The following is a 13,751-nucleotide window of genomic DNA, read 5'->3' on the forward strand; positions in this document are numbered from 1 at the left end:
TCTGTCGGTTGTGGAAGAGACCGAGCTGCTTCTGTAGTTGCAGGTACGCCAGGCAGGCAAACCTATTCCTGCCAGAGCCTTTGTCTGCTCAGTAGCTATTTGAGTGGAATTATTCAAGAAGGGAAAGGAGACAGGTAATGTCTCTAAGCTCAAGTTTTACTCCTGAGTTAGATGCTTCGCCTCCCAAGTGTGTGTGTGTGTGCATATGTATACGTGCACCGGCTCCCGTACAGAGCACCATACATGTTGGTCTCTTGGTTCTTCCCCTCAGGATGGAGGTTGGAAGAATCAAGAGACCAGTTTTGAGTGATATTTCGTACTTTATCTAATGACTATGGACTCCAGGCTTTTTGTGAACTGAGAGCTTATCTAGGCCATCCGCAGTCTTGTCCCTAACACGGCAGAAATGGGTCTTTTGCATCGGGCCTGTCAGAGCTGCTCTGAGGATGGAGTTTCTTGGCCTCTTGGTCCCCAGCCAGGGGGCTCCAGCTTCAAGTGTATAATGCTGCTGCCCACATTCCTGCTCTTCCCACCCCATATCCCCTTCCCTCCATCTGGCCCCAGCCTTCTTTCCTCGCCTCTCTGTCTGCAAAGTTGCTTACTTATGGAAGAGGTGGGGGGTCGGGGGAGGGACTGGTCTAGGATGTGGTGAACAGGAGGCCCAGGACTTGCAGTGTTGATCCCCTAACCCCTCCTGGAAAAAAACCTGCAGCAAGAGGCAGCGTCAGGGGCTTGCAGCTCGCCTGTGGAGCTTGGAGGGAGGGGTAAAAGCCGATCGAGGCCCGCTCTGCTGGGAGGTAGAACCTGGAAGAGGCCTCATCACAGCTGCGTAACTGGCTGTGGTCTGCGAAGACCTCGCTCCCAGCCTCACACGCTTCTCCCTCTGAAGCTGCCACGCGCAGCCAGGGGCAGCTGACAGTGGGAGGAGTTCCAGAAGGAGTCCCAGGTTGAAACATCCCTCAAGGAAGGTGGGGACGGGAAGCAGGATTCTTTTGTTCTTTGTACAAAGGCTACACATTTGTGTAAACAGTGTTTTTGAATAAAACATTTTTTTTCATAAATTTGCTGGAAATGGCTCCTGGGTCATGGGGACCGCTGGAGTCGTTTCGTTCCTCTCCTCCCGCGTAGCTGGCGCTGTAAGGTGTAGCTTGAAGTTGCCAGTCTGCTCCCATTTCTGTGGTTTTAAGGGTGCCATCCCCACCCCAATACTTTCAGTGCCTCTCAGAAGACTAGAGAACTTGAGGTCTTGGGAAAAGATGGGGCAGGAATTACCGGGGGCGGGGGAGAACTTTGGTCCCTGCCTCTCCTTATCAGCTGCTGCTATAAGCAGTCGCCAAGGTGGCAGCTGAGCGCCAGCGCCCAGACCATTCTCAACCCCTCTGGATGGAAGATGGCGGGGAAGCTGCAGGAGCCTCACAGCGGTCCTTCCTCCCCCGGCCTCTTCCCAGAGACCAGCAGGTGGCACCATCCCCCTGTCCCTGCGTTTTCAAACGGTCGGCCTGAGCCTGGGAGGGAGGCTGGGGCGAGAGGAGGACAGTCTCCGCATTTGGCCCCGTTGGCATCGGGAATCCAGGGGCTGTCGCCCAGGCCCGGGGCGGGGGCGGGGAACAAGAGCCTATGACAAGGTTTCTTCAGGGCTCAAAGCGAGGGAAGAGGGGCTCGCAGCCAGCCGGGAGAGGCGCAGGGGCCCGGCGCGGGGCTGCCGGGGGTGGGCAGGAGGGGAGGCAGCCGCCGAGCCGGGAGCGCGCTAATCTGGAGCTGCATCTCTGCAGCGGGAGGCGGCGCGTATCTCCAGCACCCGCTCGTCTCCAGGGTGCTCGGCGCGGGGGGAGGGGGAGCCAGGCGAGTGGGCGCCGCGGTCTGTGAATTAGCACCACCCACGGCCCGGGGCCCGCAGCCGCGGCCCGTTAAGTATTGACGATCATCCCCACGGAGCGAACTGAAGAGAAAGTGATAATGGAGCCAACTGTGGAAGGGGAGGCCTGTGGGGGTTGGAGTGTCTGCACCCCAACCCCCCCTTAGGTAGCTTATCTGACCCCAGACACCGCGGCTTGCAAAGGCCCCGGGAGGGAGGCCTCCACTCAAGCCGCCTCCGTGCGGGAGGGGTCGGACCCCTGGCTCCTCCAGGTACCCCTGAGCTGGAGGCTGGCGGCTCATGTTAAGATGGGAGGCGCTCGGTGCCCCAGAGGCGGGCCTGTGTCTACTCGGGCATGAGAGGCTAAGGCCACCAGCCCGGGACCCGGGTCAACCACCTCCTCTCAAGACCCAGGCTCAGCCTGTAAGACCCCTTCAGAACTGAAGCAGGGCAAGAGGGACCACCCCGAGCCTCCAGCCAGACAGAGCCGCCGTGCCAGCAGACGGTTGCTATAGAACTTTTATTTCTGGAAGGTAAAGTAGATACAGCAATATACAAAAAAAAAAAAAAAAAAAAAAGAAAACCCCACAATAATATAAATTTTTACACTATTAAGTAAGTATACATTGGAATTTGAACGCAGTGGTCAGGACAGCATCTCGCAAACCACTGTGTGGGTAGCTTAGGCATCCATGGGAATCCCTCGGCTGGGCAGGGGTCAGGCAGGCAGGTCCTGGAGGACTGGGTTTTTTAAGGGAGGGGCCAAAACAAGTCTCAGCTCCTCTCAGGGCTTTTGCTATAATCAGGGTTAAAACCAGAAACACATGCGACCTAAAAGCCACGGGGTTTTAGTTTCTGCTCCAGCAAAGCCGGGATCCTCACCCGAGGTCCCTCGAGTTAAGCTAATTATGATCTAGAGAGTGTTGCTAAAGGGAGATTGCTCCGTACTACTTAACAACCCCCGTTTGTCTTGGAGAGAAGGTCTCGTCCCCTTCCTTCAAAAACTGGCAAATATGGGTGTAACGCATAGCATTCCCTAGAAGCTCTGGTCGACCGAGACAAGGCAGTTATGGACCACCCAATCTGGCCGTGCCTCTGGGTCTGAGGAGGCCCCATATCAGAGACCACCTCTCATGCTGCTAAGTGTTCTGAGATGCACAGAAAATGCGAGTTGTTCTGCCTCACCGCGGGGGGCCCCCATGTGGAGGAGACGGTCACCAGCGCTGGGGGAAGGCTGGGGTGTACACTCCCTCACGTGAGGGACAGACCTCGAGCTTATCACTAAGCCTCTGCCCCTGGCTTAACCAAGTGAAGAAGTGATTACAGGTGCCGCAGGAAACCACCAAGAAGCTGGGATAAGAACCATATTCCCTGAGCTCAACTAGACCCTTGACTGGGGCCCCACAGTCTGACTCATGTTCCACCTGTAACTCTCTCCCTCATTCCAGGAGGTCCTGAGACCAGGATGCCTGAAGCAAACAGGACAAGGGACCTTTAGACATGGGAAGGAGCCATGCCACAAGAGGGGCTCAGGTAAACTGGGGGAGAGGAAGAATCATCCCATCCCTTAGAAGGCACCCACAGAAACCACGCAGGCTTGGAAACAGGGGCGAAGTCCGGGGAGGAAAGGCGAGCAGGTTGAAAGTGCCCCTCTGCCCAGCCTCACCTACTAACAGGCCAGTAGGTGAAAGGGGAAAATAAAAACTTTGTTTATCAAAACAAGTCTAAAATGTTTAGGGTCTCCTTCAACCTTCCTGTATGAAAACCAAAGGCCAAGCCACATCTTCAGATGTCTGTTAAGGGCTGGATCTGAAGCTCATGTCAGGGTTTATATAAATTATCAGCCTGAAGAAAGCTGAATGCCTAAAGCACCAAGGAGGAAATTAACTGAGTTTTCTTAAATACAGAAAAGGCTATGCTGATACAGTGTTTTTTTGCCCTTTAAAAAACATTTTTTTTTTAAGTTTAAAAAGAAACCTAGGGGCTTTGAAAGTCCTATCTTCTATTTGAACGTTAGCAAGGTTAAAAGTGCAATGCCAGGAGGATGTAGCTAGAGACAGCTGTGGCATTAGCTTACAGAAATAGGCAGAGGGAGGCCGCTGGCACCAGAGGCACTTGTCTGACGATGACAACAACAAGCTGCTGAGAAAGGCGGGCGGGGGGCAAAAAAAGACATTTCCTCTTTCTCCCTCTCGCCACCCCTCCCACACCCCCTGATCACAGCCTCGGAGAGCGCATTCTTATTTGCATTTAGATAAAAGCATATCACCCACATTCACTCATTTCTCTATTTTAAAAAGTGCCCAGATTGCTCAAAGATAGCCGAAGTGAGAGACGAAAAACAAATCTGGAACCACAGAGTTGGGAGTTGAGTTGATCTGGGCTTGGGCTGTTTAAGGGCTGGTGGAACACGGGTCGGTGCCTCCGTCACCTCTCTCTGCAGCTTCCATCCTCGGCTTCACATGGGGGAGGTAGCGCACTCCGAGGTCAGCTCCATGTCGAACGTGAGGGATTCTGGGGGGGACACACAGGGAGAGCCAGTTCAGTCGCCTGAGCCCTACAGCTGGCGGGGCCCGCACCCTTAGCCTTTCGGGGCACAGAGGCTCAGGCCGCCACTGCCATCTAGTCTCCTGCCCCTGGCCCTGCCCCTTGGTCGTCAAGATGGGGTCAGAGAATCCAGATTCTCTCTCCTCCCTTCTGGAAGGGCTCAGCCTCCTTCCTACCTTAACTCATTCCCAACTCTCCAGGTTTAAAGAAGCTCTAAGGCTGCCTGTTGAACGCAGCAGCCTGGAGCCACTTGGGACGTGACTAGTCCCAACCGGTTATAAAACGCCGGGCAGGTTTCAAAGACTTAGTACGAAAGAAAACCTCATTCATTTTTTTCTTTTTTTTTTTTTGGCTGCACCGCACGTGCATCTTGCGGGGATGTTAGTTCCCCGACCAGGGATCGACCCCGTGCCCCCTGCAGTGCAAGCGTGGAGTCCTAACCACTGGACCGCCAGGGAAATCCCACACTCATTTTTTTTTCTAACGTGCAGAAATGCCACTATTTTGGATTTACTGGGCTAACGAACATACACTTGTAAAATTAACCTCACCTGTTCCTTTTCACTGTTTTTAACGTGGCTGCTAGAAAATTTACTCTGGCACGGGGGTGCGCGTTTCTGTAGGGCAGCGCTGTTCGAGAACTTCTACCAATCCAGGTGCCCCTCGCTTGGCTGTGTACGTGGGAGCATCACACCAAGGGGGCTGACTTCCCTCACAGGGACAGAGTCCGGCAACCAGATACTCACCGAACTGCCCTCCTGCTGAGGGTTCAGCACCTTCACCATTATTTCCAAACTGCATCAATGAATCTAAAGTGCGGGGGGACATCGGCAGGTCAATGGTATTGCTGCAGGTCGTTCTGTAGGAAACGGGGGGCAGCAGGAGGGGAAAGGGCCGGGTTGACAAGACACAATGGAGAAAAAAAAAAAAAGAACAAAACACACACACACAAGCCATCAAACTCTGGTCTCCAACAGAAAAATAAAAGCTCAAGCTTTTTAAACACACGGGTCACTTTGAGTACTGAACATAGCTCGGAGGGTTCCAACCCTGCACAAGAGAACTCTCACCCGGTGTCCTGTTCCCAGGGATTAACTGAGGACATTAGAAATGGAGGCAAAATTGGGAAGGGAAGCCACTTACGGTGTCACACAGATGAACTTAGTCTTCAGGTATGGGGCGGCACCTGGGTAGAAGAAAACTCAGGCTTACTGATTGTGATTCCACTCTTGGGTACCAGGCAGCGGGAAGCCGGCTGCCTCCCCAGGGCTGACTTGAAACTCACTCCATCCTTGACCTGAGATTGTCTGGAACTTCCGTCTCCCCTCAGGGCTGCCCTCCCTCACTGTATACTCTGATGTTCCAGTGCTTGCAGCTGGAAGCTCGGTTCTTTCTCTCAAGCCTTCCTGAGACTTTTCAGCCGACCCTGGTCCCGCCCGAGCTCAGATGAGCTCCAGCCTTGTGTTCATTCTTCCCCTCGATCATGTAAAGAGTTTAACTGCCTGTATGTGGACTGAGGATTGTATTCTAGCCTGGCTGTATCTCTTAGATTGAGTTCCCCGCATGCAGGACTGAGCCCACGCAGTCTGGGCATCACGTCCTGCTCAGGTACCGAAGTCACCGAGTCTTTAAGAGAACGTGGAAACGGCTAATGCCGTTCCAAAGCTGAGGGTGACACCTTCTGTTCCCATCAGCACTTATCTGCCTCTATTATATTATTCGGTGAGGGTATTAGTAACTCCCCAGTTGGATAACTACATCACACAGAAGAGCCTCTCCATGGGGAGGATGTCTCTGGACTGGGTGACAGGAGGCCTTACGTCTTCAACAGCTAAGAGATCCAGCCAAGGGCTTTTCTCTCTCGAGTATAAAATAAGAGGGAGGCGGAAGAGGGAGGGGCCCATCTTGGTCGTTTATGATTCTTGTTCTACAGTTAGAAATGTGAAGACTGAAATACATGAATTTTAAGTGCTAAACGCTTACAGCAAGAGGTCAAAGAGCCCCGGAGACACTGGCATGGAATTTGGGGGATTCAGGCGAACAAATCACTTAGGAGGCACGGGGCGGAGCAGGGTGCGGTGGGCTGAGAGAAGCACAGCTATAAAGCTTGGGGCTTACAGTGAAACTGAGGGATCAGAAAGTACAATGACAGCCTGAGAAAGGGCATTGCCGAGGGGCCCTTAGACTCCCATCTGAGTTTATTTTCGGCCAAGAAATAGGTTAACTCAGTACCGAATCCAAAGAAGCTATCAAAGCAGGGTTCTGGTGTCTTATGAATCCATTTTGGCCCAGGCCTGAGGGGAGCTGACACCCCAGACAGAAAAGGGTTTAATTCCCTAAGTGATCAACGTTGCTGAGAAAAACACCTTCGGCCTGAGATGCCACAGTAGAAGCAAAGGAGAACTAAGACTAAAAGCTGATTTATGGCTCCGTACAAGGTTGTAAATGTACTTTATCTAATTTGTAAGATAAGGAATTTATCATTTCTACAGAGGAATGTCTCCCTCAAGCCATGAGGAAACGGTGTGAGCTTCTGAGTAAGGAGGGAGGAGTCCTGGGAAGATAATCTAGGAGATAGATTTATCTCCTAGAGACAATAAAACCCTCAGGATGAGAGACCTCCCTGGCAGTGCAGTGGTTAAGAATCCGCCTGCCAATGAAGGGGACACGGGTCTGGGAAGATCCCACATGCTGCGGAGCAACTAGTGAGCTCTCTAAAAATGGGCTCATACTTTAAAAAAAAAACAACAACAAACTTCAGGATGGGAACAGAGAGGAAATGGTCAGCTGCTCAACTCTGGAGGACCCCCCATGCAGCCCGCCGGCGACCCACACCTGCTGACCCATTTGCCAGGCTCACACCCAGCCCCAGGAGGCAGACAAGCACTCAAGTAATTAGTTCCCTTCCTGTGACTGCCGTCTTGGCCCTGAGGAAACACTGAGGTCTCCAGGCAGGAAAGGGCCTTGCCTCCCGGTCACACAGGAGGCTTGAGGGAGGGCACAGCCTCAGACTTGGAACTTGGACCTTGAAAGCAAAATTAGTCAAGGGCCCCGCACTTGGACCTAAATGCCTTCTGCAGAAGGAACAGGGTAGTGTGATGGGGGCTGATAAACAGATCTCCCAACCGAAGCACAACGTGGGAGGAGAGATAAGGGGCAGACAGGAAGCGAGAGGTACTCTGCCTAGAGTGTGGCCAAGACTCAACCCCAGAACAAAGGAAAAAGGAAAGTCAATTGCCAATTAGCCCCAACTCCCTCTTCCAAGTCTCCTTCTTCTCACCCCAAAAGATCCCTCACAGGGAACTCCTGCGAAAAAGTGGGAAGGAAGCTGGTGGGTTTGTGTTTGTGTGTGGGAGAGCTCTTTGTACAAAAACAGTTTTTTTCCAAAGCAACTGGGGCAGGGAAGCCAACCTCAAAGGATCCCTTTAAACCACTACTGGCTCTGTGATTAAGAAAACTTAAATAAAAACAAAGAACAGCAAATTATAGTGTTCTCATCAGGATCTGGACAGAGAACCCAGTGTCCGAGCCCCAGACGCCCATGGGAACAGACTAGGGGGCTCTGCCCTCCACGCTGGCGGTGGTGCTAGAGAGCGAGGGTTTGGTGTGGAAAGTGTATGTGTAACTTACATAAGCACATGGGCTCTTGCACATTAAAAAACATCTTATTTTCAAGAGCTGCACATTCAAAGGACCAATTCCACGCCCCTCCCACCAGTTACTATCTTCCCCTTCAATCACACTCCTGTGCTCTTAAACCATGTTCCAGCACTGCTAACACTCATTTCCTCCAGAAAGCCTTTCTTCATCCCTCTTGGCACTGCTCACATTGTTCCGTGATGGGGAAAAGGAAACACGCTAGACAGAAGTCTGAATCGCAAACCTTCCAGCATCTGCTTTGTAAGAAGTACTGTGCTGGCTGGGCATCCTGTTTCTAGAGAATTCTGCCCTCGCTTTCTCTCCACGGTGTTTTAGGTATGTCTGGGTGTGTGCATGCTGCTTCCCCCTTGAGACTGGTGCTTCTTGTAGGGCAGAGCCTGGTGACTGATTCCTCTCCTCTCTCTAACCCCATCAGCCACCCCCCAAAGGCACTCGCTACAAAGTTCTTTGCCAGAAAGAGGAATAAAGATCCCCAGGTTCTTCAGGCATCTACCTTATCTGTCCTCCCAGGATCCTACAATTTCCCACTTTTCCCCAGAACTAAATGGCTGTCGTGGAAAATCAACAACTACCTGGGTCAGCTTCGGGATGCTCCTGGCTCTCTGGCCGACAGTACTTTCCGAACGCCTCCTCCTTTGGAATGTCAGGGTAGAGATAGACCAGCGGAGACACGAGGATATTGGTGGCATCCATGATCTTATAGCCCATGATGATTTCAGCAAACGACATGTTGTTCAGCTGCTGCTTGGTGTATGGTTCCACCGACTGGATCTGGGTCTTACCTGTCAGGGGAAATGGGAAGGGAAGACTCAGGTGATCTCGGAGAAAACTACCTGATTTATTTTCCCTCAAGGGGGAAAGGCTTATGCCAACCCAGCGCCCGAGACCCTGAATATCCTGCCCAGTCGCCTGGCACTGGGGAAATGTTCAGCTGGCTTCAGGAGAGGCTATCCAGCTGGGCCACAGGTAATACCCTTGGATAACTATTTACATAAGATATATTAACAGGGTAGGAAAGAAAGGAGATGAAGAATGAAATTTAAATAGGCAAATATTAGTCCCCGGAGCCAGCAAAACAAAACTGGCAAACCAATCCTCCAGCTGGTAGAATTTAGAGAAAAGAAGTCACCCAAATGTGCCTTACAAGTCTGAGGTGGGGGGTGGGAGTGGGGGGGGGGTGCGAGGCCATCTCTTCCCACGAGGGGGCAGCACAGGTCTGAAACCAGCAGAGGCCATGGCAGCAGCGGCGCTCACCACCAGGTGGTGTGGGGAAGAGCCAAGCTTACCGCTGATGTCCTTCTCCACCCAAGTGAAGGTGACTCCTCCTTCTTTGCTACTTTCACTGAATCTCAGCAGGAAGGTGCCTGGGGGCTTGGTGCTCAAGATGGCCCGCTCCCTCTCCTTACTGATAAAGCCCATTATGTACCTAGAAGTAAAGAGGAACAACAGCAAGATTTGGGCTGAGGGTTGCCCTGCTATTTGCCTGCTGGGAGAGCAGGGGACTTGTCACACCTGCACACCCTGCCAGACACAAGAGTTCCAACCTACCCTTCATTCCAAAGGGCCAGGATGTACTTTTTCACAAGGTCAATGATATTGTCCAGCCAGACCCAGAAGGAGAAGCCCTTGCCGGCCATGTTTTCCTGGAGAAAAGAATAATGGGAAAGCCAAGTCCACCACCATCCCAGGCTTTTCCTTCCTAGGGGTGAGGTGCCACCAAAATCCTCAGGCCCATCTAGCCTCAGGCAGGTGCTACTGGCCGCTGGACCAAGAGCCTAGGGCCTACAGGCCCAGCGTCCTCCACGACCTCCCAGCAGGTAAGCACCCCTCCCCCTCCCCCTCCCGTGAGGCAGCCACACGGAGTTCACACGGTTGCTTACTTTGCAAAATTTAGCCCACGTGATCTGACACCCTGAATAGTTCACACCAGGTCCTGAAGGAAAAAAAATAATAAAGTAGTATAATTTTCAGTTTTGAATCAAGATCTTATTTCTTCAAACAGAACACGTGCACAACTGCCCTATGATAGGCCCTGAAACCGTTGGTTTTCATGTATTTGAATGTTGCCACTGTTGTGTGTATATGGTGCACCCATCCGCCCCACACGCGACCCCATCATTTGACACACACACACACACACACACACACACACACACACACACACACACACACACACGAGTTGTTGTTTAGCCCAGCTGCCCTTTCTAGCCTCGTGTGGTGGTCCGGGGACCAGCAGCACACACTAAGAAGCTGACAGCTTGAGTTACAGGGTCACATTTGGTGGCAGCATAGGACAAAGCATAGGTAGCATGCAAAACATTCTACCAAGGCTTTTTTTCCAGGGAGAAAATTTAAAACAAGCCTACAGTTTCTTGAAGAAACAGACAGGAATACCAAGCCTTTAGCTCTAACGTGCGCTTAAAATATCTTCCGATGGTTGGATAAAGTAGTACCCTGGAAGGGTGAGGGAGACAGCCACCAAGAGAAAAGAAATCTGCCTCCCGCCTCATAAAAACGACCCCCAGGATGCACATGTCCTCTGCATCCTGACTCCCTGACCTGCTGGAGCCCATGTGTTCTGGCCCCGGCACAGCACCTTGCTCAGTAAACTCTTCTGAATGAACAGCCCCATGGGCCAGATTCCTTTTCCGAGGAGGGTGAGGGGAGAAGAGGTAAAGTGCTGACCTAAGAGTTTCTCCGCCAGCGTTGTCAACTGCTCGATGCTCAGCCCACGCTTGGTGGTGGAGGAGAACTGCCAGCTCAGCACCTCGGCCACTTGATCCCACGTTCCAATTGGGGGCTTGGTGAAAAAGTTCACGTTCTATTGGAAATGACACATTTGCTCCTTTAGATGAGAGGGCGGTGCCTGATGAGCTGCGCTAGGCACCGTGTCGACCCCGAGGCACCGAGAAGTCTCAGCAAAAACGGGGGCCCGACTCACCTTGGGGTTGTTGGTCAGCATGTTATACCACAGGATGGACGCCCAGGCGTTGGGCATCTGACAGATGTTGGAGATCACCACAACTGGCAAGGAGTGGGTCTGTGGAGGGAGCGGGGAATGAGCTGGGGAGGCAGAGGGCCCTCGTGGCTTCCAAAACCTCTTCACGCGTATCTCACAGGGTTCGGGATAAAGGACAAGCCGTGGAGCACACCTGCTGCCAGCCCTCAGGGAGGAGCGGGGCCGAGTCAGCTCAACACCCAGAGCGGAAAGAACGCCGGACTCGGCGGCTGTCTGAACATCACCAAGAACTTGTAAAGCTAACTTGCTCACGGTGGACTCACAGTCCAAGGATTCCCCATTTATAACACCTGCAAGGCATCCTCCACGAATCGAAGCTGTACCTGCCCATTAAACAGAGGTCAGGCTTCCCTGGTGGCGCAGTGGTTGAGAGTCCGCCTGCCGATGCAGGGGACGCGGGTTCGCGCCCCGGTCTGGGAAGATCCCACGTGCCGTGGAGCGGCCGGGCCCGTGAGCCGTGGCCGCTGAGCCTGCGCGTCCGGAGCCTGTGCTCCGCAACGGGAGAGGCCACAGCAGTGAGAGGCCCGCGTACCGCAAAAAAAAAAAAAACCCAAATACAGAGAGGTCCCAGGGATCAAAGACTAGGGTTCCTGCTTTTTCTGGTGTATCTTTAATTTAAAGATCAAGAAAGTTGGGGAAAGAGCATGTAAATGCCATGATTGTCCGTAAACTAAAAACATTGGTTGTTGAAAGACTGTTTTGCCCAAACTTTATAAAGTCAGTTATGATCAATGTCTAAATATGAGTTTTTATATCAAGTGTGCTGAAAGCTGAGTAGACATGTATCTTCTAAGCACTCAGGCAAGACTTTACTCTCAGGTGGGATACTAAGGATTTTGGGGAGGAAGAGAAGCAAAAGTAAACACAGTGCTTAGCAAAGAGTCACCATTCCACCTTCCGGAGTAAAAACCTCAACTAGAAGAAGTCTTGTCCTGAGTTACCACTGCGTGCAGCGCTACCCAGTTCTGTCACAGAACTCACCTCCAGGTCAATCTTGAGGCCTTGGTGATACACCTCAGTCTCAAAGGTGATCAGGTGCAGCTCCTCAGTCACGATCAGGGAGGCCTACAAGAAGGAGAAGGACGCTATTCCTCAGAGAGGATGGTATTCAGTCCTGGCGCCACCACTACACCATCCAGAAGGGCAATCCACCAGGTGGCCACAGACACAACTGGAGCACGTGGTCTCTTCAACACTGTCACTCTCCAGAGCTATGGTCCTCAACCTGACCTCCTACTAGCTTTATTAGGATACTAAGGAGATCCAATAGGTTATGTATAAAATGGGTAAGGCACAAAGAATGACAAAACAGTGAACACCTGTGTACCCACCACCCAGTTTGAGGGAAAGACCATCACTACTGAGGTTCTCTGGGCACCCTTCCCAACCCCATCCATCCCTGTGCCTCCTCCCTCAGAAGTAACGGCTATTTTGTCTCTTGAGTTCATCATTTCCTAGCTCTTCTTTATGGTTTTACCACATTTATACCTCTAAACAATGTATGTGTGGCTTAGTTTGTTTAGTTCCATCTTATACATATGGAATCACACCCTGTGTATTCTTTTGTGACTCGCTTTTCACATCCATGTAGCTGTGTGCACCTCAATTTCTCCATTTTCACAGCTGTATAGTATTCCACCACCAGACTATACTGCAGATCATTTATCCACTCTAGTGCCGATGGCATTTGGTTTGTATTTAGGGCTTACAATCAGGCTGCTCTGACATTTTGCACATATCTCCTGCTACCTATGTGCAAAGATTCCTCTTTTGTTAAATCCTGGGAGTGGCGCTGTTGGTTTACAGGGTATGTTCATTTTTATAACGCCCAATTGTTTTCCAAAGTGACTGTAACAACCCACCAGCAATACAGCGACATTATTTTGAATGAGAATTGCCAATGAATTATTAGAAATTCCAATTCATATTTAAAATGCTCTTTTTCTAATTACAAAAGTAATACACGTTCAGTTTAAATTCAAGTATTACAGAGATAGTACAGAGTAGCCTTGGAATAAGAACAGCAGCACTGTTTGGCAGATATTCCTCTAGAATTTTGTAATGCAGACATGAATAGACAAAATACAGTGTAAGTTTTTTAAAACAAATATACTAATATACTCAAATTATTTTGCATCTTTTTTTCCTAAATAAATATGCCACATACATTTTCCTGTATCATTGCATACCTCACTCTTTAACTGCTGTCAAGTATTATAAATTCAAATTTTTTTTTTTTTTTCAAAAGGCCTGCTACGTTCTAGGGAAGAGGGTAAGAATAGCTCAGGGGACAAATATCAGAAAAAGAATAGGGTGTCACAGTTTTATAAAAAAGATTTAAAACTAGTTTTTGGTCACATTTACCTATTTTTTTTTAAGTTTATTCTTTTTTTTTCTTTTTTGGCCACACCACGTGACTTATGGGATCTTAATTCCCCAGTCAGGGACCAAACCCAGGCCCATGGCAGTGAAAGTCCTCATTCTTCACCACTGGACCGCCAGGGAAGTCCCTTAAGTTTATTCCTGACACTAAGAGTCCAATAATCTGAATAAATGGGAGGCAGAGAAGAAATAAGGGGATTCGTATTGTTTTGTTCTTTTTCTTTTAGTAAAACGTTTAACTCGGATTTGTTGAAACCTTCCATCCCACCTCAGTGACCAAAACAGGTC

At 50.8% G+C, this 13,751-nt stretch overlaps 1 protein-coding gene across 3 annotated transcripts in view; it reads right to left on the reverse strand.

Moving 5' to 3' along the window:
• Positions 1-2,176: 2,176 nt before the first annotated feature.
• The window catches only part of STAT3 (signal transducer and activator of transcription 3), a 32,539-nt gene continuing 20,964 nt past the window's right edge, over positions 2,177-13,751 (reverse strand). Inside the window, exons 14-23 of one of the 3 annotated variants that reach the window (XM_028498299.2) lie at positions 12,063-12,146; positions 11,004-11,102; positions 10,748-10,883; positions 9,943-9,995; positions 9,611-9,705; positions 9,349-9,488; positions 8,635-8,844; positions 5,546-5,588; positions 5,149-5,261; positions 2,177-4,369 (exon numbers count right to left, since the gene is read on the reverse strand). In XM_028498299.2, the coding sequence (XP_028354100.1) occupies positions 4,314-4,369; positions 5,149-5,261; positions 5,546-5,588; positions 8,635-8,844; positions 9,349-9,488; positions 9,611-9,705; positions 9,943-9,995; positions 10,748-10,883; positions 11,004-11,102; positions 12,063-12,146 (1,029 nt within the window). In that variant the 3' untranslated portion in view covers positions 2,177-4,313. Of the gene's footprint in view, positions 4,370-5,148; positions 5,262-5,545; positions 5,589-8,631; positions 8,845-9,348; positions 9,489-9,610; positions 9,706-9,942; positions 9,996-10,747; positions 10,884-11,003; positions 11,103-12,062; positions 12,147-13,751 lie in introns of all 3 variants that reach the window. The other 2 variants (XM_055089739.1, XM_028498297.2) reach the window with 2 other exon arrangements.

Source organism: Physeter macrocephalus, chromosome 14 (assembly GCF_002837175.3).
Source record: "Physeter macrocephalus isolate SW-GA chromosome 14, ASM283717v5, whole genome shotgun sequence".
NCBI lineage: Eukaryota > Metazoa > Chordata > Mammalia > Artiodactyla > Physeteridae > Physeter > Physeter macrocephalus.